The 26,831-nt window shown below is 44.3% G+C and overlaps 1 protein-coding gene across 6 annotated transcripts in view; it reads left to right on the forward strand.

Moving 5' to 3' along the window:
- The window catches only part of HERC3 (HECT and RLD domain containing E3 ubiquitin protein ligase 3), a 153,558-nt gene that overhangs the window by 1,719 nt on the left and 125,008 nt on the right, over nucleotides 1–26,831 (forward strand). For all 6 annotated transcript variants that reach the window (XM_082391621.1, XM_082391624.1, XM_082391625.1 and 3 more), the window contains exons 2-3: nucleotides 825–887; nucleotides 11,766–12,031. In XM_082391621.1, coding sequence (XP_082247747.1) covers nucleotides 11,806–12,031 — 226 coding nt within the window. In that variant the 5' untranslated portion in view covers nucleotides 825–887; nucleotides 11,766–11,805. The remainder of the gene's footprint in view (nucleotides 1–824; nucleotides 888–11,765; nucleotides 12,032–26,831) is intronic.

Here is a 26,831-nt window from a genome sequence, read left to right on the forward strand (position 1 = left end):
GAGATTCCAAAATGTTCCAAATGGTGTGGTTGGAGCCATTGGTTAAAGCATTTCATTCCGAGTAACAGATTTAAATTTCTTAAGATTTGCATAATAATTAAAAACTTTAAAAAAAATACATAATGAGAGTTGTACCACTACTGGAGATACAAGATAGTTTTGCTGCCGTCTCAGAAATAAAAGTAATAGTCTCCAAATTGAAGGGCAGTTTCTTACATTATATAGAAATAAAATTATGATGCTAGTGTCTTAGAATCATGCGGTACTGTACTTTTTCTTTTGAGAGACTTAAGGTGCCTCTCAGATAGTCCCATCTTGTTTTGCATGAAAGAGGATGTGGTGATGAGAAGGAAGGAAAGTCGAGAAAGACTTCAAAACGGCTGTAGCAAAATAAGCTATAATGTGTGTGGTACATGGAAAAATGGAGGGAAAAAGTGCATTACTTTTCAAAAATGCATCTTTTTAAACCTAAACGGGAGGTTTTAAAATAACTTTTAGTTTTACATCTACTACAAATGCTAGGAATTTTTAAAGGTGCGTCTCTAAGTTCGCTTTTAGCATCATGCTCTAACCAACTGAGCTGACTGTCCAGTTGACTCTAACTTCACGTTTAGAGGCGACATCTTCATAGTTGGTCAGTGGTTATCTCATTGGTGTTTAACTAAACTCCAGTCCTGAGATACAATGTTGGGGGAATATTCAAGCTCGCATAATTTAAAGCTATTCTTATTTTCAGAAGTTTGTTTTTCATTTTGTTTTCAATAACATGAAAGCACTTTGTAGCATTCTATATTAATGTTAATTGTTTTCTCTTTAACTTGCAGATCTGCAGGGTGAGGTGGAACCATTCTGGCTTAAGTACAGATGCCAAGTGTGTGTGACCTGTGGTGAGTTCCTTAATTTCTCTGAGCCTCAGTTTCCTCATCTTGTACTTGGGAATAATATCTAACTCACAGAATCGATAAGAAGATTACACAGGATAATCTACGTAAAGGACTCGGATTAGTATAGCTGCCTAGAGAGGGACCTTAACAAATCCTTACTGACTTCTTTCGGCTGTGACAGTGAAGAGAACAAAATGAGCCCAGGAAGTAGGAGACCTAGTTTTTTTTTTTTTTTAAATAATTTTTTTTTCCATCTTAACCATTTTTTATAGTTCTTTATTTATTTATTTTTGGCTGTGTTGGGTCTTCGTTTCTATGTGAGGGCTTTCTCCAGTTGCGGCAAGCGGGGGCCACTCTTCATCGCGGTGCGCGGGCCTCTCACTATCGCGGCCTCTCTTGTTGCGGAGCACAGGCTCCAGACACGCAGGCTCAGTAGTTGTGGCTCATGGGCCTAGTTGCTCCGCGGCACGTGGGATCCTCCCAGACCAGGGCTCAAACCCGTGTCCCCTGCATTGGCAGGCAGACTCTCAACCACTGCGCCACCAGGGAAGCCCGAGACCTAGTTTCTGGTCTTGGATTCAACCAGTTACTTCTCAGAGGACCAAAGTTAACTTCAGCTGCCATTAAAATGAGGTTAGGAATGTCAATCTCTTGCCTGGAGGTTGGATCAGATGGATTTTTAAGGTCTCTTTAATAAGATGACCCCTTTGATGACATAACGCTGCCCCCTTTAGACATTTACTACATTAAGAAACAGCACTTGCTGGTGTCAGGGGCGTGTGTTTCTGTGTGTGAGCCAGTAAGTGAACTAGACTCGCTCTAAGTTCCGGGGAGTGTGGAGGAAAGCGTGGCTAACTGTTGAGATGGCCTCACGCATCCCTCCGGTCTCCGGCTTACACAGGTTGGTTCTAGCTCTAGTTGCCTACGAACATCGCCAGTGATCCAGCTAATATGAGCTCACTTACTATGTGCAGCATTCTTCTTTTAACATTTGCTTTTAAAATTGGAGAAGGAGTATAGCTTGGCTTTGTTTTATTTAATGGTGGTATAACATCATGTTTAAGAGCATGGACTTTGCAGTCTGGGAGATGAGATTTGAATCCTGCCTTTGCCACTTTAAGTAAGTTTCCTCCACAGCTAGTACTTATTTACCACAGCTAGTACTTATTTACATGCTCTTGGTCAAGTGACTTAACCTGGCGAAGTCTTGAGGTTATAGTAAAGGGCAAATTAAATAATCTATGTAAAGTTTTTAGCACAGATTCAGACACACAGTAGGCTTGCAGTAATAGTAACTATTACTTTTTCTTCATTCAACAAGTATCTACTGAGCCCTCCCTTGTGCCAGACACTAGTCTAGTCTCTAGGGGTAGAGAAATGAACAAAGAGGCACAGTCCGTCCTTCATGGAGCTTCCGTTCCTCAGTGCTAGCATTGAGAAACACCATTATTTAATGACAGCTTGGATCGTAAAAGGCATTCTACGGTTCAGATCTGCTAAAATGTGGTGAGGGGCGAGCACATTGAGAATGGAGGAAATACATTGTTGTTTTTTTGTTACTGCTTAGGGAATGTGTATCTAAGGGAACCTGGCAAACAAAACTGTTAACAACTTTAGATTGTGGGAGATGTGGTTTTCTCAGATTCGGGTTCAGTTTTCTAGGCACTCATGAAGCATCTACTGCGCTCCTTTGCTATGCTGGGGACAGGAGACACACAGATGAGTAAAACCCGGTTCCCTATATGGAGAAGCTCTCAGTCTGCTCATGGATGGGGAATTGGTGGGTGAGATGCAAGAAGCAGTGATCTTACCTCAACAGTACTTTTCATTTTTTAAAAGACTGTGAAGTATCTGAAAGCATAAAACAGTATGTGTAATATATGTTCTACAAACAACAATAAAAGGACAGAAGCAGGACTTCAGCCATGCTACTGAAGCTCCCTTTGTGCTCCTTCCAGAAGGTACCCTGCATTGTCACATATACACAGATCTCTCTCAGTCTTTGTATTGATCATTTTTTTGCTTTTCTTCATAGCTTTAGCACCACTAATGTTCTTATCTCCAAATACTTGTTGTACACTTGTGTTTGGACTTTGTAAAGATGCATCACATTCTGAATTCTTCTGTGACTTTTTCCCCTCCTCAACGCCGTTTTTAAGGTTTAGCTGCACTGATGTTTGTAGATGGAATTCATTTCTCTTCCACTGCTGTACAGCGTTGTATTTTATGGTTCTGCTGCAGCTTACCCATTTCCTTACAGATGGACATTTGGGTTGTCTTTGTTCTATGTACTTCAAATAATCCTGAAGTGAACGTTCTTGTGCATATACCTTGGGGCATGTATTCATGAGTTTCTTGCTGCATTGTACAGTAGGATAGCCACTAGCCATATGTGACTACTTATATTAAAATAATTAAAACTAAATGAAATTAAAATGTCAGTTCCTCAGTCACATTAGCCACCTTTCAAGTGCTCAGTAGCCACATGTCGCTGGTGACCACCATATTGGACGGTACAGACAGGTAACATTTCCATCACAAAGTTCTCTGTTTCCAGGTTTTGCTCATCTTTGTATCTCCAGTTCTCAGCATAGCGAAGGAGCACTGTAGATACTTGATAAGTTGGGCAGTGCTGGTCACGTACCTAGAATTGGAATGGAATTACTGGGCCGTGGGGTATTTACATCTTCATCTTCACTGGAATTAATGCCCACTTGTTTTCCACAGTGGTTCTGCCAACTTACACTCCCACCAGCTGTGGGTCAGAGTCGTGGTTGCTTTATATCCTTGACTTGGCACTGTCAGACTTTTTAATTCTTGCCAGTCTGGTCAAGTGTCTTTTTCTGAAGGCAGCCCGCGCCTTATGCAGACAATGGAAAGATCATTCTTCTAGTTGTACAAAGCCCAACACCAGGTAGTAAAGAAGGCCCCACCTGTGCAGGGATCATCAGGGGAGGGGTAGGAATGTTTCCTGAGTTGGCTAAAAGGGTCAGAGGACCAAAGTCCAGCTGACGTGAAAGAGAGAGAGAAACCAGCAAGGAGTGGATTCACATTGTTGAAAACTTCTCTCTGCCTTCTGTGCCATTTCTGCCTGTGGTAGTAAACTTTTGGCAATAAAGTATGTCATTAGAATAAATCTTCTTTGTTACTGGAGTTAATTCTGCATTTGAGTTTTGGCTCCAGGTTTATTCAAAGCTTGGATCTGGGGAGTGCCTGCAGAGCACTGAAGCCTGGGACGTTCCCGTTTCCTGCTGTTGGAAAAGACCCTCCCTTCCCCAGTATACCATTTAGGTAAAGGCTTCTGAGCTTATTTGAAACAAAGCTTATCCCTATCATAAATGAGATTAGAAGTCCTTCCTGAGTGTTATTTAGGTTTTCGTGACTTTCAAAGAAATAAGAATCAGTTGTTAGGCTGAATGTTTGCACACTCTGATTAGTAAGACAGAGTTTAGGAATTGCAGCTTGTCTTTTAGCATTCAACTCTCTAGGACTGATAAAAGGAGATTTATCTACCCCCCACCCCACCTTGGCCTCCCCAGAATTTAAAAGAAAATACACACAAAAAACTTTGTCCTTGCAGCCTCGGATTTCCTCCGCGTAAGTTATGCCTGCCAGGGTAGGGCTGCCTTGCCCTAGTGCGGATCTGGCGGCACAGCAGGTACTCGCCACAGGAAGAAGGGAGTCACAGCCCAGCCCGTTGGGGAGCTGCCCTGTGTGCCGAGGGCTCGGAGCGGAACACCTGGAGCAGGTGCTGGGGCAGCAGGCAGTGACCGACTGGCCCCCTGCACCGAGCGCCGGCAGCAGGCAGTGACCGACTGGCCCCCTGCACCGAGCGCCGCGCCCGGGCTAAGCACTCGTGACTCGCATTCTGTCCCTGGTCCTCACAACAGCCCTGTTGCTCTTCTTGCCACTTCAGGGACAGGAAACAGGCTTAGAGCGTTTAAATATCTTCCCCAAGGTTTCACAGCTAGCACGTGGTTAACTTGGGGCTTGACCTTTGGTCCTTTTGACCCTTAAGCCCTGCTAACATTATCCTGAGTCTTTTACCAAAAACAGAGGAGGAGAAGGACTGGGAAAAGTACGAGATGTGACACGGGGGGAAGGAACGGAAGGTCCAGCTTTCTTCCTTTTGTTCTGCTACGGGGAGATAAGAGGCAGGAAATTGAGGGGCTGGACCGAAGTGGCCCCGGACAGCCAAGGCGGCTGGCGCGGGTGCTGAGCCAGTGTGTCGTCCTGTGTGCTTCTGTAGCACCTTTTTTTTTTAATGGTTAAGCAAATTGTAAAGCTCTTTTTTTTTTTTAAGTTTTTATTTATTTATTTTTTTATTTATGGCTGTGTTGGGTCTTCGTTTCTGTGCGAGGGCTTTCTCTAGTTGCGGCAAGTGGGGGCCACTCTTCATCGCGGTGCGCGGGCCTCTCACTGTCGCGGCCTCTCCTGTTGCGGAGCACAGGCTCCAGACGCGCAGGCTCAGTAGTTGTGGCTCACGGGCCCAGTTGCTCCGCGGCATGTGGGATCTTCCCAGACCAGGGCTCGAACCCGTGTCCCCTGCATCGGCAGCTGGATTCTCAACCACCGCGCCACCAGGGAAGTCCCTGTAGCACCTTTTATAATTGTGTGTTTTGAAGGGAGGTGAAAGATTCTACTCCTCTAGAAGCAAGAGAGAGATGGTGAGTGGGGAAAAGTGGGTGAGAGGAGCCAGGAGATCAAAATGCCCAGTGATGGAGAACATTGCCAAAGACAGACCCTTAAATTCACGGAAACCCACAGCTCCTAGATTCGGGGGTTCCACCAGAGTGTACTTTAAGTGGAAGCTACATTAATATCTGACTTCTCTTCAACGCACGGAACTTCCCTCCTGAAAGCTAGATGCTTTTAGTGCCTCCTGCTCTAGTTTTGGCAGGGCGCCGTGATGAGCTAGACCATATCTCCAATTAGGGTTAATCATTCTTTGATAGGAATACATCTTATCTGTGGTTGCTATTTAGTTACCTCTGAATAAGTAGTTTTCTTTTTTTTTTTAACACCTTTATTGGAGTATAATTGCTTTACAATGTTGTGTTATTTGCTGCTGTATAACAAAGTGAATCAGTTATACATATACATATATCCCCATATCTCCTCCCTCTTGTGTCTCCCTCCCACCCTCCCTATCCCACCTCTCTAGGTGGTCACAAAGCACCGAGCTGATCTCCCTGTGCTATGTGGCTGCTTCCCACTAGCTATCTATTTTACGTTTGGTAGTGTATATATGTCCATGCCACTCTCTCACTTTGTCGCAGCTTACCCTTAGCCCTCCCCGTGTCCTCAAGTCCGTTCTCCATGTCTGCGTCTTTTGAATAAGTAGTTTTCATTTGACTACTTGAAGATTGCATTACTATAACTCAGGTGGGCAGGATTTTAACAATACCCCTATTTATCTCTTTTCATAAATGGTTTCTACTAGTCAATCAGGGGTGAAGCCGCACCTCAGGCTGCTTTCCCAGGCTTGCAGTTGGCCAGAGCATCCAGAGTTCAGCTGACACTCAAGGACTGAATCATGTTAAACAGACTTACAAGAAACTGATAGATCCAGGATGCCGAATTAGCAACGAGAAGTAGAAATGCCAAGAAGGCTGGGATGCTTTGGACAGCTGGTCACAGTATTCTTTCCCCATAGTAGTATCTGCCTTGGAAACCAAGTTATTTAAGATTGCTTATTAATCATGGAATCTAAGCAGGGCAGTTGGCTGGGTAAATTTAATGATTAATGTTATGGAGTCTGATCTCCCCATCTCCATTATTGGGCAATAATTACTTAGCAGATCAAATAGTCAGCTTGAATGGTTATGGTACCCTTTCTCTCTGGACAGAGCTGGAGATATTGGGAAGTTCTGACTGTTTGGTTGTCCGTTTTCTAGACTCCTTACTGTATAGCATACTAGTCAAGAGCACATTCTCTGGGCTTAAATCCTAGCTCTGCCACTACCTTGTTGTGTGATTTAGTCAAGTCACTTCAACACTTTCTGTCTCACTTTTTCTTCATTCTCTTTTTTTTTGTCTTCACTTTCTTCATCTACAAATTTGAGATGATAATAGCAGTACCTACCTCGTAGAAGATTAAATGATTTAATATCTGTGAACCACATAGAAAAGTGCCAGACTCAGCATAAGCTCAAATGAAGTCTTACCTGCTGTTGTTATTAATAGTGTAATGTTAATATTATCAGTTAGGAGTTTTTTTTTTAATTTCGAGTGACAGAAATCCAATTCAGACATTCATTCTTAAGCAAACAAAGAAGGGACTTATTAGACTGTATAGAGGTGATTCTCATTTTTCGTGGTAGTTAAGTTCAATGAAGTTGCTGAGAACACCAAATTAATGAAGACTGAGCCATTGCTCCTGGGGAAACACAGGGTTAGTTAGGTTCCTGCCAAGAGCCTCTGGTCAACAGATCAGTACGTAACCTTGTTTCATATATGTTTAAGTGTGTTTCTGGGGGGAATTTCCTGGTGGTCCAGTGGTTAGGACTCTGTGCTTTCACTGCCCGGGTTCAATCCGTGGTCAGGGAACCAAGATCCTACAAGCCTTGTGGTGCAGCCTAAGGAAAAAAAAAAAAAAATCTAGAAAAAAGTGTGTTTCTTTTTAGACACCTTACTTGATGCCTATTTCTTACAAATGATTAACTCTATACAGTATTTCTTTATAATAAAACACTAGTCAGGAAGAGTTTTTTTAAACCTCTTCCTGACCCTGGGTAACGTGACAGTAAGTTTCTCTGGCTCTCAGCCTCACAACAGTGCTGTCTAGTACACGCTATAATCAGGCGTCATTTCATGAATCCCCAGATACTCAGTTGCTTTGCTATCTCTCCTGTAGCTTCGCTATGCACTATAGATGTTACTTTAGCACTTTCCAGAGTGGCCACATGTCTTGATCAGTGAATCGCCCCTTTTTCGCATTAGCATTGAACTCACAGCCAACGGCTCTGGAACTCACGCATGAACGAAGCTCATCCATCACGTGTGTTTTCTTTGTGCGGCACTCACAGCCTTCGTGTACTTAGGAACACTAGACGGGGCTTCACCCCTGTGCGTGGGGGGCATTTTCAACAGCAGAATCACCGACAGAACAATATAAAAGTATGAGAACTGTGGCACCAAGTGGAGTCAAATAGATCACTTGCTTGCAGTGTGAGAGTTGAGACAAGAAGGTAGAGAGCATCGTCTTGTTTGATTTGGCTGGGAACGTGCACAGAGAGGGGCTCAGATTTTTCACCTCTCTGCACATGTCTGGGAATGACTGCAAACAGGCTCCAAGTACTGACTTTGAGGTTACAAATAAATATCGGTGGGTAGGCAGATTCACAAGTATGGAATCCGTGAGTGATGAAACACAGCTGTACTCAGGAAGAGTGAAGGTCGGGGTGCTGGCCCTAGGCAAGAGGGGATCCAAGGCTCAGTCACCATCGCTGGGACTCTTTCTGTCTCCTGTCTTTGAACCTCTCTGGCTGGTAGCTTCCCAGTGTCTTACAGGTGTCCTCTGTGCGACAGGGAAGGTAGCTTCCGGCAGCTCCAGTTACCTTCGGAGGCAAGAGGCAGTCTTCCGTCAGAGCTCCACGGGGCTTGGTGGGGGAGGACTCTGGCCCAGCTGGGAGTGTGAACCTCTCCCTGCACCAATCACAGCGGCTTAGGGCTGGCCCTCTCTGAGTGGCTTGGCCAGGGTCACGCTCACCTTTGTGCAGGAGGGCGTAGGGTTTGCTACCAGATAAAGAGGGACTTGAGGAGAGAGATTAGACAAAATAGCAGTCCCTAACACCTTTGAGGAATTTGTTTTAAACTAACCTTCATTCTTCAGGAAGGTCATGCCACATTGGGTTGCAGTTTCTCTTGCATTAAGTGCGTTTCAGTCGTGGCCCTTTTCAATTGATGAATAGTGTTCCATTGTATTTTATTGATGAGCAGTGTCCATGTTGATGGACATTTGCGTTGTTGCCATTTTTGTTTAGTATGAATAAAGCTGCTGTCAGCATTGTTTATAGACCTTTGTGTATGTAGACATACAATCATAGCTTTTTTTTTTTTAAAGAAATACTTTGTCCTATCTAAAGTGAGGCTTTGATTGTGTCCCAAAGGCCTTTTTTTTTTTAATATAAATTATTTATTTTTGGCCACATTGGGTCTTCGTTGCTGTGCGTCGGCTTGCTCTAGTTGTGAGGAGTGGGGGCCACTCTTCGTTGCAGTGCGCGGGCTTCTCATTGCCATGGCTTCTCTTGTTGTGGAGCATGGGCTCTAGGTGCATGGGCTTCAGTAGTTGTGGCACGTGGGCTCTAGAGCACAGGCTCAGTAGTTGTGGATCGTGGGCTCAGTAGTTGTGGCTCGTGGGCTCTAGAGCGCAGGCTCAGTAGTTGTGGATCGTGGGCTCAGTAGTTGTGGCTCGTGGGCTCTAGAGCGCAGGCTCAGTAGTTGTGGTGCATGGGCTTAGTTGCTCCGCAGCATGTGGGATCTTCCCAGACCAGGGCTTGAACCCATGTCCCCTGCATTGGCAGGTGGATTCTTAACCACTGCGCCACCAGGGAAGTCCAGATCTTAATACCATATTTTTAGACACATTGTATTTGGCTGGTTAAGAGGATGGCTTAATGCTTCAGCTGCTTAATCTCATCCTTTATCTCTTAATTCTGACTACTTTCACGCTCTGAGGGCAACTTTATTTTCAAGTTTCTAAGACATCTTGTGTTGTATACTGACTACATCATTCCATACGTTTTTTGGTGTGTGTTCTTGCTCTTGTAGGTGACGTGTAAATCTACTTGGGTGGCGGAGCGGCCCAGTGGGTAAGAGCGCGCGCGTGCGCGTTGGGTGGCGGTGCGGCCCAGTGGGTAAGAGCGTGCGCGTGCGCATCGGGTGGCGGTGTGGCCCAGTGGGTAAGAGCGCGTGCGTGCGCATTGGCTTCAGGCCTAGATTCCTAGCCTGGTTGTGTTCCTTCCAGCTCTGTGACCTTGAGCGTGCTTCTTAATCTCACTGAGCCTTGCTTTATCTGAAAATGAGGCTAAAAATAGTGCTGAGGGTACAGAGTTGTTAAGATGAAATGAGATAATGACATAAAATGCTTATTAGGTACAGTGACTGCGGTATAGTAAGCACTATGATGTTTATGTAATTATTGGTAGGAGAGACAAGACAAACTCATGAAACATTAAAAATGAAAGTAATTAGTACAAATACAGCAGCTGAGCAAATTGGGAAAATTAAATTATGACTAGACTGTGAGCTTGCTGCTCTTTTTAAATGTCTGTCCTCCCCCCGCACCCCCCCACCCCCACCCTATCCCTAGTTTGCATCTTATCTCTCCTCCCTTCCTTCCTATGATTGCATTTAGCTCAAAGAATAACATTTTTTTTTCACGTTCTTTATTGGACTATAAATGCTTTACAATGTTGTGTCAGTTTCTGCTGTACAACAAAGTGAATGAGCCATATGTATACATATATCCCCATATCTCTTCCCTCTTGTGTCTCCCTCCCTCCCACCCCCCTTATCCCACCCCTCTAGGTGGTCACAAAGCACCAGAGCTGATCTCCCTGTGCTATGCGGCTGCTTCCCACTAGCTATCTATTTTACATTTGGTAGTGTATATATGTCAGTGCTACTCTCTCACTTCATTGCAGCTTTCCCTTCCCACCCTGTGCCCTCAAGTCCGGTCTCTACATCTACGTTTTTATTCCTGCCCTGCCATTAAGTTCATCAGTACCGCTTTTTAAAATTCCATATGTGTGCATTAGCAGATGGTATCTGTTTTTCTCTTTCTGACTTCCTTCACTCTGTATGACAGATTCTAGGTCCATCCACCTCACTGCAAATAACTCAGTTTCGTTCCTTTTTATGGCTGAGTAATATTCCATTGTATATATGTGCCACATCTTCTTTATCCATTCATCTGTCGATGGACACTTAGGTTGCTTCCAAGTCCTGGCTATTGTAAATAGTGCTGCAGTGAACATTGTGGTACATGTATCTTTTCGAATTATCATTTTCTCAGGATATAGGCCCAGTAGTGGGATTGCTGGGTCATATGGTAGTTCTATTTTTAGTTGTTGTTTGTACAAAAAGGAAGCATGAATTTTTAAATGGTAGTGAAACTTTGGGGTAGTCAGCTGTAATCAATCAGCCAAAGGTTGACTGAGCACCTGCTAAATCAGAGAGGTATATGTCGTGCTATGGTCTCTGCCTGAGGCAATTAAACTTTGGCTGAGGAGTTAAGTTACAAGAGACAGAGAAAGTTTCCAATCAAGGCGGTATAGTAGATGTGTCAGAGAGGCTCTCAGGTAGGAACTGAAGCTTGACCCAGATCCTAAAGGATGTGTAAGAGGGAATGGCAGAGAAGATAGCATTTCTTTTTCCCCGTTTCTCATTTTTGTTTTGAGTAGTGAATTACTACTATGCAAGTTAACAATTGGCTACCTAAAGGAGTTAGTTCAAAATTAGTTAGTTTAAAAAAACCAAAACCCAGAAAACTCAAAGGACAGGTGCAGCAAGAGAGGACAAGTTGAAGTCGTGAGGGTAGTTTCAAAACAGTTGTTGCCGTCATGGTGTGCAGACATTGTTGCAGCACGTCTCCTGTACTCAGTTCTTCATCAGTGATCTGAAAACCGCATTCTGTGTTCACTGTTCCTTTACACAACATTTGTTTAGACGTTTTTTAAAACTCTTACTAAAACATAAAAATAGCATTATTATTATAACTACCGTCAGCAATTTTAATATGTTTTATTTTGAGATGCAAGGTATCTGAAGAATATTAAGGGGAGGGCTTCTTTAAAATTGATTACGTTTATTCCTTAAAGTGATTTTTTTTTTTCTGATTCCCCCGCACCTTTTTTTTTTTTTTTTTTCCTTACAAAGCTCTCTTCTAGGCTACATGTCTCCCTGAAGGACAAGAACGATGTTATGTTGGGGGTATTGGTCTCTGGGCCAGCCTGGGATGAGCCCTAACCTGCAGGGGATTGTGGCCGAGCCACAGCTGTGTGGATTTACGTCCGACAGACGCGTCAAGGAAGTGGCCTGCGGAGGCAACCACTCCGTGTTCCTGCTGGAGGATGGGGAAGTTTACACGTGCGGTTTGAACACCAAGGGGCAGCTGGGCCACGAGAGGGAAGGAAACAAGCCAGGTGAGTGCACCTGGGCAGCCTCGATGACGGGCGAGGCCGGCCGAGGCTGGGAGAGCTGGTCGAAGGTTTCCTCACCAAGCGTTGACCCTTCAGGGGGGCTCTCCTTCTGGTGAGAAATGATGAGGTAGGGTCTTAAATTGTGACTGTGTAGTATTTTTCACACTAGCATGTGCCGTTTTCTTTGTTACTTGCTGTCTTTTTTTGTTCAGTCCAAATCACATCAAGAGGCCAAAGCTTCATGGAAAAAGAGCCTTGCTGGTTTTTGTCTAGATAATTTTATTCTTTTGTGTTCTTTTAGGAAAGTCAGTTTGACGTTAGGGTGAGCTTTTTTTTTTTTTTTTTTTCCCCCCTGTGCCTGCCTCCCTCTTTTCTCATAGTTATTCTCTCCCATAGCATGTATCAGTATTAACTTGTAATCATTAATTTTTATGTTGACCCTTGGATAAAGGGCTGCAGGGCTGGTCTTAAGGATAAATTGTGAAGTATGTGAAGCACGATTTGTGGGCTCCTTCCCCATTCTTTGCCTCCTGGTTCCCTCATTAGAGCCTCCTAGAGAAAACGCCGCCCCAGGCCTGCCCACCTGGAGCAGTGCCCAGTGTTCTAGCCAGGGGCTCCTAACCTGCGGGCCCTGGACTCTGCGGAGTTCAAGGAAGGGGGTCTGTAGCGTGGGCCATACGTGTATGTACACCTTTCTATGTACAGTGCACCTGATACTACATGTTTTCAAATGTAAGTAGATCCTGTTGTTCACTGAAATACAAAGTCAATTCACAGTGCCAGCAGCTCATTAATTGAGTTAGTAAATCCTAATTATGTGTTTAACCAATGAATATAATACAAAATTATAATATATAGCTATTACGGAGGTGGCAGGAAGGTTTTTGACTTTAAAAAATATTTTTCATATTGGAAAAAACCGAGGTCTTTTTTGGCCTCCTGTAAAAACTCACTTGTGTCTTGCATGGGGCTCCTATGGTGCTCTGTTCCCCAGCTGAGAGCAGTATCTCACAGCTAATGCCTGCAGGGGGGGTGATGGCAGGTCCCAGCCCAGCGGCGTGCTCCTGTCTGCGGGGAATGCCTACATTCAAGACCCACCTTAAGAGACCCATAAGGCCCGCTTTACACCGGTGATCCTGGAGGACTTGTACCCACCCTGGCCAGCCTTTGAAGGGAATGTTTTGGGGGCCAGGAGGAGATCTTTGTGGTAACGCCTGCTGAGACACCCCGGCTGGGGGGACCCTGGAGTCAGACACACTTGCTGGAGGAGGCGTTACCTCCCCTCTGACTCTGTATTTCTGAACCTCAGCTCCTTTGCTGGAAAAGGTGACTCCCGGCTGTTCTGTAGCTCTTGAAGAAGGAGATTCAGACGGTAAAGTCTCCCCAAGGTTACCTGTAGCCTGTGAAGGCCGCCGTCCTCCCGCCTCCTGTCTGTTTTCTCTGTGACCCTGCTGTCTGTCAGGCCACCTCCCGGTAGGGCCAGCCGCCCAGAGGCGCCTCAGGGCTCACCTTGGTCCTAAGGCCTGGGGCCAGAGGATGGGACCTGGGGTGGCAGGTGGAAAAGGAAGCGAAGCCCTTGCAGGCCAGCGATAGCGAAGATCTGCAGGTGGCAGCGTGGTGAACGCGCCTGAGTGCCATCGGCCGTCCTTCCAGCCGACCCTCGGGCCAGACGATGGGACCTGGGGTGGCAGGTGGAAAAGGAAGCGAAGCCCTTGCAGGCCAGCGATAGCGAAGATCTGCAGGTGGCAGCGTGGTGAACGCACCTGAGTGCCATCGGCCGTCCTTCCAGCCGACCCTCCTGCCAGAGCCCCTGGCGCTGGGTGGGCGGTCAGCCCGCAGCTGCTCCCTCCCGGGAGGCAAGGCCGAGTGATGGCGAGCGACTCCAGCCGGCGATGTTCCAAGAAGGCTCTCGGGCTCGACCACGGAATCCAGCCGGAGCTTGCAATCGAAATTTGGGATGAGCCAGGCTCTGGTGTAAATTGCAGCGGAGTCCAGAAATTTCTGTTGCTGGTTACGCTTGCCTGTTAATTATAAACGGCGTAGCAGCTGCGGAATGGTGCCTCACTGAATGGAAAGGTTCTGGGGGAGGGAGCTTCCCTCTTTAATTTTCTTGTTAGTAGGTGTGTTCTAATGAGTTTTAATGAGTGGGAAGAAGAGAGTGAGCTTGTTTTCTCTATGTGTTTATTGAGAGCTGTGACCTGGGGAGCTGCTGGGCACGGAGGGGACGTCAGTGACAGAGGGACCCTGTTTCGGGCAGCCTGGAGTGGCTGAGCCCACAGGAATGCCATCCCCGAGTAACCCCTGTGGTCTTGGGGGAGGGAGCTTGAGAAAAGGCCGCCTCCCCAGAGAGCATGCTTCCAGGGGCAGTGGGCGGGTCTGCCATTTCAAGTCAACATCATTGCCCAGACCAAAGGATTTAGCAGTGGGAAGGATTAAAGAGAGTGAGGGGGGGAAGGAAAGGTGCGGGAAGGTGGTCGTGTAGGGGACGCGCAAGGACGGAGCTCTTCGCTTTGAACGTGTGCCTTGAGTCTGTCCTGCCGACGGTGAAGTGTCCCTTTCTACGCTCGGTCTCTAGCTGGCAAAGTTGCACGGTACCTGAGTTCATTTTTGGGGGGAATTCTGTACGTGCCACGGGGCGGTGGTGTAAAGCCCTCCGCGACAATCTTCAAGGATTTCTGTTTTTCCTCTGTGAGCACATCTAGTAGTTTCCTACTGCGTTTGCTGCTTCTGAGGCTACTGTGCTTTCCTTGTACGCGGATTTATCTCCTTCTCAGCACTGCCCTTGTGTGACCAGCGTCGCGTATGTCTCTGTGTGGCGCGGGAGGGTGTTTCCAGGACACCTCAGGCACTGAGACTCCTGGTTACGCAGGCCCAGATGTTCCCCACTGTGCCAGCAGCTGCCGGTTCTAGCTTAGGTGTGTCCGTGACTCATTCATTTGTGCTTTGGCCAAAGGTGGAGAGGTCTGTGACCCCTAGAAGCATTTTTTAATTTAATTTTATTTATTTATTATTTTTGGCTGCGTTGGGTCTTCGTTGCTGCGCACGGGCTTTCTCTAGTTGCGGCGAGCGGGGGCTACTCTTTGTTGCAGTGAGCAGGCTTCTCATTGCGGTGGCTTCTCTTGTTGCCGAGCATGGGCTCTAGGCACGCGGGCTTCAGTAGTTGTGGCTCGCGGGCTCTAGAGCGCAGGCTCAGTAGTTGTGGCACGGGGGCTTAGTTGCTTCGCGGCATGTGGGATCTTCCCAGACCAGGGCTCGAACCCGTGTCCCCTGCACTGGCAGGCGGATTCTTAAGCACCGCGCCACCAGGGAAACCCCCTAGAAGCATTTTTTATCGGCAGAATATCAAAGCCCCGTCTAAACTCATTGTCCAGCTTTTTAAATAAGTGTTGGATTATTACTGTCATGTGTACTCCTCTCCCATTTTTCTCCTTCATTCTCTCCCTCACATTGTGATATCAACCTTATCTCCTCCCAAAAATCAGGGATAGTTTCAGTGCTTAGGACAATGTAGGAGGATTAACTAATTTCCTCATGTTTTTGCCCATGAAGTCATCTCATAATTTCCTAAAACATGCAGTTTCAAGAGCTGCATTACAGGAAGCCGTGTGTGCCTCTTTGTATTTTCTAAAAATAAAGCAAGCAAACAAAACATCTAAATGATGTTTTTTTAAATAAGTGATTAATCTATAACTAACATTAAGCAAGTCTTGAAATATTTTATTAAATTAAAATAGAAACTAGTGGCCCATAGAAAAAATTCAAACAACTTACCTCAGTTTATTGTGCTTCTCTTATTCCCACCTATCCACATTGTCAACACAACTCTTCTTGTGAAGGGACCCTTCTCCTTTTCCCATACATACTCTGATTTCCCATATTGGGATTTTAGCTTAAGCTAATCCTTGTGTTATCAGGAATGTCTGAATTTATGTAAACCGCTAACCTTTCTTCCTGTCTTGAGTAGGCAAGAACTGTGGTAGATGCAGTTATTTAGTTTAATTTAACCTATGTTAAATTTTAAAAATTCGGGGGACTTCCCTGGTGGCACAGTGGTTAAGAATCCCAACGCAGCCAAAATAAATAAATAGATAAAAATTCTGCAGAGACATCCCAGGAAACCTTTCCATGGCAAACCCCAAGAGTAACAATTTATAAACAGACTAACATTCCGGTGCAGCGCTATTTGATTCACACCTGTGATTGGTTCCTTTTACCTCCTCCTGAGTTAGTTTCTCTCTCTCTTGTAGGTAATTTAATCCAGTTCACATTCACATTTTGTGTTCAATCTAAGTATTTCCGTAATGCCCATCACCATATGTAACAGCTCTCCTGCTGTTTGATAAATGAAGTTTATAAGCAGACCATCTCAGAAGCCTCAATTCCCAGAGCTGGGGTTGCTGGTAACGGGCTGGTAGAAGTAACACTTTCAAGCAGCTTATCAGGTTGCTCTAGGGCATCTGAAGGACGCCGTAACTCTGTTATGTTAATCAGTTTTTGCCGAAAAGCAAACTAACTGAGCTGAAGGGAAACAGAAGAAATCCGGTAATGACTTCCTAACGTTGCAATGCGTGTTTCCATGGGCTCAACTGTGATATAAAAGGCAGAAGGTACCATAGCAGATATTCAGATCTCAGCACTGCGCTTGTTCGGGGCCCAGCTCTTCCTCAGCAGGAATTGCAGGTGGGGGAGGGCTTACATAGATTCATAAAGGTTAGAGGTTTGCATAAATTCACCATCTCTCTGATGACGAGAATGGTAGTCATCAAACGCCACGGAGGTGTTGACGGCTTTGACAGCTGAGTGGACAGCTTTCTGGTCCAGAGCCCTAGGGATCAGGAGCAAATGTCATTTAATAATTTTATTTTTCTGGTGTGGTTGATCGAAAGTTACTTTTTTCTGTCTGTAGTACTCAGCCTACTTTCCTTAAAGACATTTGAATGTTTTATAAAATATATACTTATTCATGAGCATATTCTTCAATGTGAGATGCTATTTGTGTTTTAAAAATTTGCAGTTTACTTTTTTTTCTTTTAAATTTATTTTATTTATTTATTTTTGGCTGCGTCGGGTCTTTGTTGCTGTGCGTGGTTTTCTCTAGTTGCGGCGAGCGGGGGCTACTCTTTGCTGCGGTGAGCGAGCTTCTCATTGCAGTGGCTTCTCTTTGTTGTGGAGCACCGGCTCTAGGTGCGCAGGCTTCAGTAGTTGTGGCACGTGGGCTCTACAGCGCAGGCTCAGTAGTTGTGGCTCACGGGCTTAGTTGCTCCGCGGCATGTGGGATCTTCCCAGACCAGGGCTGGAACCCGTGTCCCCTGCACTGGCGGGCAGATTCTTAACCACTGCACCACCAGGGAAGTCCCTGCAGTTTACCTTTAAGTAATTAACACAGTGGTTTGCACCGTGATACAAGAGGCTCAGTTCATTTGTTAATTGTAAAAGCGGTTAACTATACATGTTACAAGCTCTCTTCATGTCGATGTGCTGATCATTTTTAAGCTGATTAATCCTCATGATAGCCCTGTAAAGTAGGTCAGTAGTAGTATCCCAGGTACATGTAAAGGAGAAGAGGAAAGAGAGTTGAGTTTGAGTTTTGGTTGGGTACTGACAGTTTGGTTTTAATAATCCTGGAATTTTGTCCATGGATATCTTTTTAACTTCAGACTGATTGGGAAGGCCCAGTAGAATTTTATTTTCAAGTTGTTTTTCTCGTTTATATTCAATTTCCACTCAGTCCTTATAAAAGAAACAAAGATATAAACTTGGCCACCAAGAAGCTTGTATTCTTTAATTTACTGGTTGAATACCACATATGATCAAGGTGCTTTGATTAAAGGCACGGAGAAACAATTCCCTTTCATCTTTAAAATCATTAGACGACTGTCAGCTTGTTGTTTTATTCTCTTTTGAGTACCACATAATCTGGGGAAAAAGAACACATGATAATTCATATCTCAGGCGGATACCTTTTGCCTCGCAATTTACCTCATGTTCTTTGTTCCTTTATTTCCTTGAATTACTTATTTCTCATTCAGTCATTCAGTCAGCAGATATTTACGGAGTGATTAGACTACTAGGTTCCCCATTTGCTCTAGATACTGTCAGGACAAAACACCTTTAGCGCAGAGCTGCCCTTTGGGAGTTTATAGGCCAGGTGGGAATAAGGTGTGTTCCTGTGAAGTTTACATAATGCAGTTCACCTTGTGCCGAGCAAGTGATAAAGGTCCTAAGTGTGTCAAAATAAGAGTTGTGGTGGAGAGTTAGGTCTAAGTCAGGTCACCAGCAGTGAGTGCTGAATTCTGATTTCTAAGAAGTGTCATCTTTTCCACCACACACATATAAAGTTCAAGTTTATCTTAGGTTTGTTTGTTCAGGGGCAGCTTTGGTGATGGTGTCAGTCTCTAGGGATGTTCCATGATTTTAGTAAGTCCACCCTTGAATTTTTGTGTTGTGATAATGATTTCATTGTCTGGCAGTTTTGATGAACTCTTGTCTAGCTTGGTGATCTGTGATCTTGACAGATCAAGGATAGGTGAAATGTTTCTGAATTTATCGATCTGGATGGAGTATATCTAGTCAGCTGATACTTCACAGTGATTCAAGAGCTATCGGAATCTTTGTCTTCGTGAGTAAATGCCCTTTGATAGCATGTAATGTTGAAATTTGGGTAACTCTCCAACAGATACTGTCTCATATCCTTACAGATTTTAAACCATTTTTTCTCTCATTATTCAGACATGTTTTGCAATTTCTATTATATATAATTATTAAATAACTCATAGCAATTGAAATCATTATTGTGAATGATTTTAATTTAGAGTGTTAGCTAATTATGCAAGCAGTATAATGAATGAGAGCATGGACTCTGGAACCAGACTTATGGGTTAGAATCCTGGCTCTGCCACTCACTGGCTGTGTGACTCTGGGAAGGTGGCTTAACCTCTCTGTGTCTCAGTTTTCTTAGTTGTAAAATGTGGATAATGTTAATAATATCTATCTATTAGGGTTGTGAGGATTCAGTAAGTTGTATGTCAGGTGTTTGGAATAATGCTGGCCCAAAGTATCAATAAGAACTCAGTGCTAGCTGTTATTACTGCTCATAGTAGTAATTTGTCTTAACACTTTCCATTACAATTTTTTGATCCTCCTATTCCAGAATGTAAACAAATAATAAATTCATTAAGTATATATTATATTTATACATATATAAGTAATTGTGTTAATCATTTTTATAGGTTCCCTTAACACTGTAGGGTCTGATGAATGGTATATACATCCAGGGGAGGGAGATGATGTAGGCTAGGGGCGTTAAGAAAGACTTCACACATTATGCTGATTTTTATATTTTGAGTTTTAAAGGACAGTCTTTTCTTTATTTTCCATTTTTTGGGTCCTTGACCTTACTGGTCCCAAGAAAAGTACCTTACATATATCAGGAACTCTGTAAAAACTGCTTATGCACATACGGACGTGTATACATATATCTTATCTCTACACCATGGTTAACATTGCCCCCAGCATTCTGGTCCAAATTCACACAGACAGGGGAAGCAAATGAAGCCACCGTGGATATTTTGGCACGGCAAGGGCTACTTTGTGATGCCCCTAGAGGACTCGAAGTGGTTTGGCAACACATGGCCAGGTGATTTGATCTTACCACAGGTTCAGAAAGTAGACGGCAATCCATTGATGCTGAGCCCAGCTGAATTTTGTAGGCAGTTACTTTAGGTTTCCAGTTAGCGTTGATGGGGGCGAATCTTCGGACAGGGTTATACATGACCTGAAAGAAGGTAAGTGGTTTTCTTTCTGCATTCTGCAATGGCCTAAGAAGAGATTACTCTGGAGTCTGAACCTGTCTGATCCCTGGTTTTTTTGTTTTGTTTTTTTTTAAATGGGCCTGTACCATCATCAAAAAAAAACTACAAACAATAAATGCTGGAGAGAGTGTGGAGAGAAGGGAACCCTCTTGCACTGTTGGTGGGAATGTAAATTGATACAGCCACTATGGAGAACAGTATGGAGGTTCCTCAAAAAACTAAAAGTAGAACTACCATATGACCCAGCAATCCCACTACTGGGTATATACCCTGAGAAAACCATAATTCAAAAAGAGTCATGTACCACAATGTTCATTGCAGCTCTATTTACAGTAGCCAGGACATGGAAGCAACCTAAGTGTCCATCAACAGATGAATGGATAAAGAAGATGTGGCACATATATACAATGGAATATTACTCAGCCATAAAAAGAAATGAAATTGAGTTATTTGTAGTGAGGTGGACGGACCTAGAGTCTGTCATACAGAGTGAAGTAAGTCAGAAAGAGAAAAACAAATACCATATGCTAACACATGTATATGGAATCTAAAAAAAAAAAAAGGTTCTGAAGAACCTAGGGACAAGACAGGAATAAAGACACAGACGTAGAGAATGGACTTGAGGACACGGGGAGGGGAAAGGTTAAGCTGGGACGAAGTGAGAGAGTGGCATGGACATATATACACTACCAAATGTAAAATAGATACTGGGAAGCAGCCACATAGCACAGGGAGATCAGCTCAGTGCTTTGTGACCACCTAAAGGGGTGGGATAGGGAGGGTGGGAGGGAGACGCAAGAGGGAGGGGATATGGGGATATATGTATATGTATAGCTGATTCACTTTGTTATAAAGCAGAAACTAACACACCATTGTAAAGCAATTATACTCCAATTAAGATGTTAAAAAAAAATAAAATGGGCCTGTAACAGGATGCTTTCAGCTGCAAGTAACAGAATACTAAACTAAATGTGGCATGAACAATGAGTAAAATTTCTGATCTCACATAAAAAGTCCATAGAGAGGTATTTCTAGGATTGGTTAAACCAAAGGGCACACTGACACCATCAAGCACCCAGGTGCTTCCCACCTTTCTATTCTGCCATCTTTAGTTTGTTGACTTTCTTACTTGGGCTTGTCCCCTCATGGTCACCAGGTGACTGCCACAGCTCCAGGCATCACATCCTCACACAGCTGTGTTCAGAAGCAGACAGGAAAGGTAGTGTCTTGTGTCACCTTTCACAATGGGGAAACCCTTTCTCAGGAACCCTCTTACATCTTTAGTCTCATTGGCCAGGCCTGGGTCACATGCCTACCCTAGACCAGTCACTGGCGTGCCTGATAAGTGAAATAAGAATCATCTGAGTGGCACAGCCAGGGCTTATCTCCTAGGCCTGGGGAGGGGCCCAGCAGCCTGGAGGGTTCTGGTGCAAGGAAGAAGGGGATGATGGCTGACAGGTTAGCAGTGCCTAGCGTCTCGTTTCATATTGTGTGCAAACTAATGCCTTTGAATCATGGAGTCTACGTTTTGCTCCGGATTATGGTCTATAGTTCCTTTTACGAACTCAGCACCTTCACATCTGCTTTTAAAACAAAACTAATGGCTGTTATCGTGAGGCAATGACTTTCTTTAGTGTTTATTCTATGATATACGATGTGGAATTGTGTATTTCTTGAGTTAGTGTCTTATTCACCTTTGTATCTTAGTGCTGAGCGTAATGTGGTAGGCACATAGTGTAGGTAGTGTGTTAAATATATAAAATGTCTCATGGGTTTTTTATTTTGTTACTTTGCCATGCTCTATATGGGCTTCTGGGAGATTGCTAGGGTTAGGTCAACAAAGATTAGAGTGATCTGTGTTTAAAGAAAATCACCGAATTTTAAGGATGAAGGATAAAAGAGTGACTTGAATGGTAAAGATTTCCACTTATTAGGCTTCACAGAACTGAAAGTGGCTTTGGTGCCGCACAGAACAACTCCAGAGAGAACTGTAGTAGATTCAGAGGCTTCAGCTCAGTAAACCTTACCAGTTCTACCCATTTTTAGGAAGACGGCAAAGATTATGAGTGGTCTGATAAGTGGCATCACCTGGTCCATGAATCAGGCGTTCATTGATTAGTGGTCCCTCATTTAACTGTCAGACTAATTAAAATCATGAAATGAAACAGACTCTAAAGTACACCCCTTATGATCCGTCCCATCCGTTACTGCCACACCTTTCTGCAGCAGTAAGTTTCCACGTGAGTATGAATATCCATTGGTTAATATGATTGACACAGATCTTCCAGTGTTCAGAGACTTCTTTTTTTCTTCAGAATGTAAGGGTATGAGCTTACGTATAAGTCGGTGGTGGGTGGGCGGGAGTGGAGTTTTGTAGTGCTGCAGAGTCCTTCTTTCTGCCAGTTCTCTAGCCTGCTAATGAGGTTGTAACATTTGCTGGGCCCCATTTAAAGCCTGCGTTTATTCTTCGAGTGCTTTACCAACAAGGGTCACTCTGCCACTATGCTGTGTTTTTTTGTTTGTTTGTTTTGATGCCAGAAGTGGCCTGTTACATTGAAAGTGTTATTTTGGCTCTTGTGATATTTTTCTCCTTTGGTACTGGTCAGCTATTGAAATGGAAACATTTGCAATGGACTCAATCTCTCAAAAGGAATATGATTTACCTCATTAAAATTTGAGTGTCTGAGAAGCACAGAGTGAGGTCTTCTCACAGTAGCATCTCAGCCTTTTAACTTTTTAAAAATAAATTTATTTAATTTATTAATTTATGGCTGCGTTGGGTCTTCGTTACTGTGCGCAGGCTTTCTCTAGTTGCGGCGAGGGGGGGCTACTCTTTGTTGTGTGTGGGCTTCTCATTGCCGTGGCTTCTCTTGTTGCGGAGCACGAGCTCTAGGCACACGGGCTTAGTAGTTGTGGCACATGGGCTCCAGTAGTTGTGGCTCATGGGCTCTAGAGCGCAGGCTCAGTAGTTGTGGCACATGGGCTTAGCTGCTCCTGTGGCATGTGGGATCTTCCCGGACCAGGGCTCGAACCCGTGTCCCCTGCATTGGCAGGCGGATTCTTAACCACTGTGCTGCCAGGGAAGCCCAGCCCATTAACTTTTTTGGGGAGTCGTTCATACTGTTAGGGAGAGAGTTTTAAGGCTTCTTTTTCTCATTGCAAAGTCATGTTAGCTTGCAGAGAGTCCTTACCAATTGAAAAAACCTGCTTCCCATTTCAGATAGATTTGTGGTCGGTTGTATATCACATGAAGGGAACCTTGTGTTTATTGGTTTGGAATTGGCCTGGTGCTGTGTGCATAGGACTGATCGTGGGCAAATAGATTTGTGGTTGGTTGTACTTGGTCCCATGAGGGGAATCTTGTATGTACTGGCTTGGAATTGGCCTGGTGCTGTGTGCGTAGGACTAATCGTGGGCAGATAGGTTGTGCTGATGGGACAGCAGGTTCCGCATTCTGCCTGTAGTTCGAGGCTGTTTGGGCCCAAAGTCAGAAAAAGGAGTGCGGGAGGGTCGGGACCATGACGCCCTGGGGCAGCGGATCCCCTGGCTTCCTTCAGGGGGGTGGAGGCCGCCAGGTAGACCCCGCTGAAAGCGAGAATGCGCGGAGCGGGAGGGGGGAAGGGACAGTTGGATCCGTGAAGAATAGCACCCGTGCTGAGCTCACCAGGAGGCACAAGCTGAACTCTGTTCCCTGCGTATGAAGGAGGGAAGGCTGACGTAATTGTGTTTTATTTACTGTGAGGTAGCATCTGACAGGGAGACCTCAGAACAGCTGGTCTCGGTGAGAAGCTGGAAGCTTTGTGTTAGCCCATGTTTTACCCATCCTTCTGTTTTTCGTTCTTCGCTGAAAGTAGCTTTTCAGGTAGAAAAGCTTTGGTGAATGCCTTTAATATATGCGATACGGAGACATTCACGATGAAAGGTGTCTAGTCATTCTGACTATTTCATGCTCTTCCATTGGTCACTGAGGGTAGAATTCAGACTGACTAGGTACCTGTCTCCTTTCTTCTTTACTATTCTGATTCATCATAAAGCAACTCTCAAATGGAGGGGAACTCATCTTTAGGTTTCATACAGGTTTTGTAAATAGCTGCTTTTTTTTTTTTTTTTTTTTTTTGGGGGGGCCGTGCCCTGCGGCTTGTGGGATCTTAGTTCCCCGACCAGGGATCGAACCCAGGCCCCGGCAGTGGAAGTGCTGAGTCCTAACGACTGCCAGGGAATTCCTGATAGCTGCTTTTTATATATCTAAATTGACAAAATGTGATTAGGGGTGGGAAGGGGTGGGCCAGTGCCCAGAGAACAATGAGCAGTATTTCCCTTTCCCTCCGCCTTCTTTTTCTGTCCCTGTCTCTCTCTCTACACACACACACACACACACACACACACACACACACACACACACACACACACACACACACACACACACACACACACACACACACACACACACCAGCACCACCACTAGACACAGGTTGAATGCGGGGGGCGGAGAATGCCAGTGCATTTCACCCCCGGTTGGGCAGGACCCCTGACCTACAGAATTTCTTTTCCTTATCATTTCATGAGCTCAAGAAGAACCAAACTCATATTTTACCTCCTCACCATCTCTTTGTTAAATCACTTTATGAATACCATTTAACTGCCCTGATTAGGTATTTTGTGTCAGAGAAGCTATTCCAAGTTTGTCCACAGTTTAGAGGCACTGTGAACTTTGGCAGTGATGAGAGGACACACCTGTTGCAGTCAGAGCTGCCTTGAGACCTTAGGACTGACCCCCAGGTGTCTAGCCAGGGGGAGCTTCCGGCTTTAGTGCGCGTGGAGGGAACCAACCAGTGCGAGCTTTGTGACGGGAGAGACCGGAGGGGGCCAAAGACTTCAAGACAGGTGAATCCTTTTCTGTTTGTAGTTTAAGTGCCTGCCCTCTGTCCCTTGCTCTGGACGGCGCATCACGGCGAGGCCAGAGCCACGAGTCAAGAAGAAGCCATGCTTCTGTCATCTTTCACTGTTACGGTTGTTTCCTTCCCTTAATGCATGCTTGACTTTGAATTTTATGTGTCACTGCTCTGTGTAATTTGCGTATTTATATAAAGTACTAGGGCGCTTTGACTTTCCTTAGTCAGGCTTCTATGCAGAATTTTTTTCTGGTCGGTGTTGCATGGCTACGCTGGTAAGTCAGACGTATGATAACAGGCATTTACTATGCGGGAAAGAATGGTTTACTTAATAAATGCTGTTGATATAACTGGCTGTTCGCCTCCAAACACACCTAAACTCCCTGGCTCACTCCGTATTCAGAAGTAACTTCCAGATGTATGAAAGAGACAAGTGTAAAAAGTAAAACTGCAAAAATAATAGGGGAATGTGTTTGGAACCTTGGGGCTTCTCAAGTGAGACAGATGGTTTCAGAAGCCATAAAGTAAATGATTGGCAGATTTGCGTGAACATAACAATTTTTCCTGTGACATAAGGCATTCATAAATGAAGCCAAATGACAAGTCATAGACTGGGGGAAATAATGGCCACAAATTACCAGATAAAGGTTTCATATTTCTAATATATCAGAGCATCTTCAAATTGAAAAGTTAAGCAGCCCTGTAATGAAGCGGACGTTTTACAGAGGAGCGCTTGCAAATAGCCAATGAATATATGCAAATATGTTCAGGGAAATTAAAATTAAAACAGGATACCATTTTTTCAGCCATTTGATTGGCACAGAATCTAAGAGTAATATTCACTGCTCGCTGGTCTTGGAAAATGGGCACTGTCATGTCCTGATTGAGGAAGCGTGAGCTGCTGCAATCTTTTTGTAGATCAACTGGCTGTTTTTAGTCAAATTTGAAATGGTCATACCGTTTGAATCAGCAGTTCCATTTTTAGGAGGCTTCCCTACTCGAATAAAAATGTCAGTATATAGCATAAGGGAATATTTCTAAGGATGCTTATTGCAGCAGTATTTTTAATGGCAAAATAGCAGAAACAGCTTACTCATCCTCTAGGGAATAGGTTGAATTAAATATAATGGGTAGTCACAGGATAAAGCTTTAAGTACCGTCTTTATACTGTTGACTCACAAATTATTTCCAGCCTTAACTTCACTGAATTCCAAGCTTGATGTCCACTTAAAATCTCCACCTGGAGATGTATAATTGGCATCTTAAATTTAACATATCCAAAGCCAAACTGATTTTCCTCCCTTAAACCCATTCCTCACCCTGTTTTTCCATTTTTGTAAATGGCGGTTCCATTCTTCAGATCAAAAACTTGAAAGTCGTCTTTGACTCCCTGCCCCTTCCCTTTCCCCTCCTTTCACTGCCCTGTGTATTTTCTACCCCTGCCCCTCTCCCAGCACCTCCTTATTTCTATTCCCTGCTTTCTTCATAGTTTATCCCTGTCTGATATACTACGTTCATATTCATTTATACCCTCTCTCTCCCTCTCGTAGTTGTCTAAGCTCCTTGAGGATCAGGGCTTTGTTTTGTATCCCCAATACCTAGAACAGTACATTGCACATAGTGCAAACATTAGTAATTATTTTTTGAATAAATGATTATATTGTGAAAAGAAACGAAAAGTTACTAATTAAGGATTATAGGATCCCTTTTTCTGTACAGATAAAATCAAGCCCAAACTTTGTTTTAATGAACTATGTACCTTTCATTTTTCCTTCCTGTGGCTCCTATGTGGAATTCACTTCTAGACAGGCTCACACAGCTCCAGCTGTCAGGCATTTGCTTGGCTGTAATGATCTGCATGTCTACACGTGTGAAGGAGCTGAGACAGAAAGGTCCCCCCCTAGAAATCCTGCCTGCTCTCCTGCATCAGGTTTGCCGAATTTGCTTTTGGGGGCTGAAGTATTTGCGGATCAGTTGCAAATGTATTGTTGCTGCTAGGGACCTAAATATATTGAGCATAGATATCCTGCAGTGTGTTAGTTCCCTTACCCAAATAGGCATGAAGTTTCTTTTGTAATCCTAAAGCTGTAAGTACTCCAG

Source organism: Balaenoptera borealis (genome assembly GCF_965194805.1).
Source record: "Balaenoptera borealis genome assembly, chromosome: 4".
Taxonomy (NCBI): domain Eukaryota; kingdom Metazoa; phylum Chordata; class Mammalia; order Artiodactyla; family Balaenopteridae; genus Balaenoptera; species Balaenoptera borealis.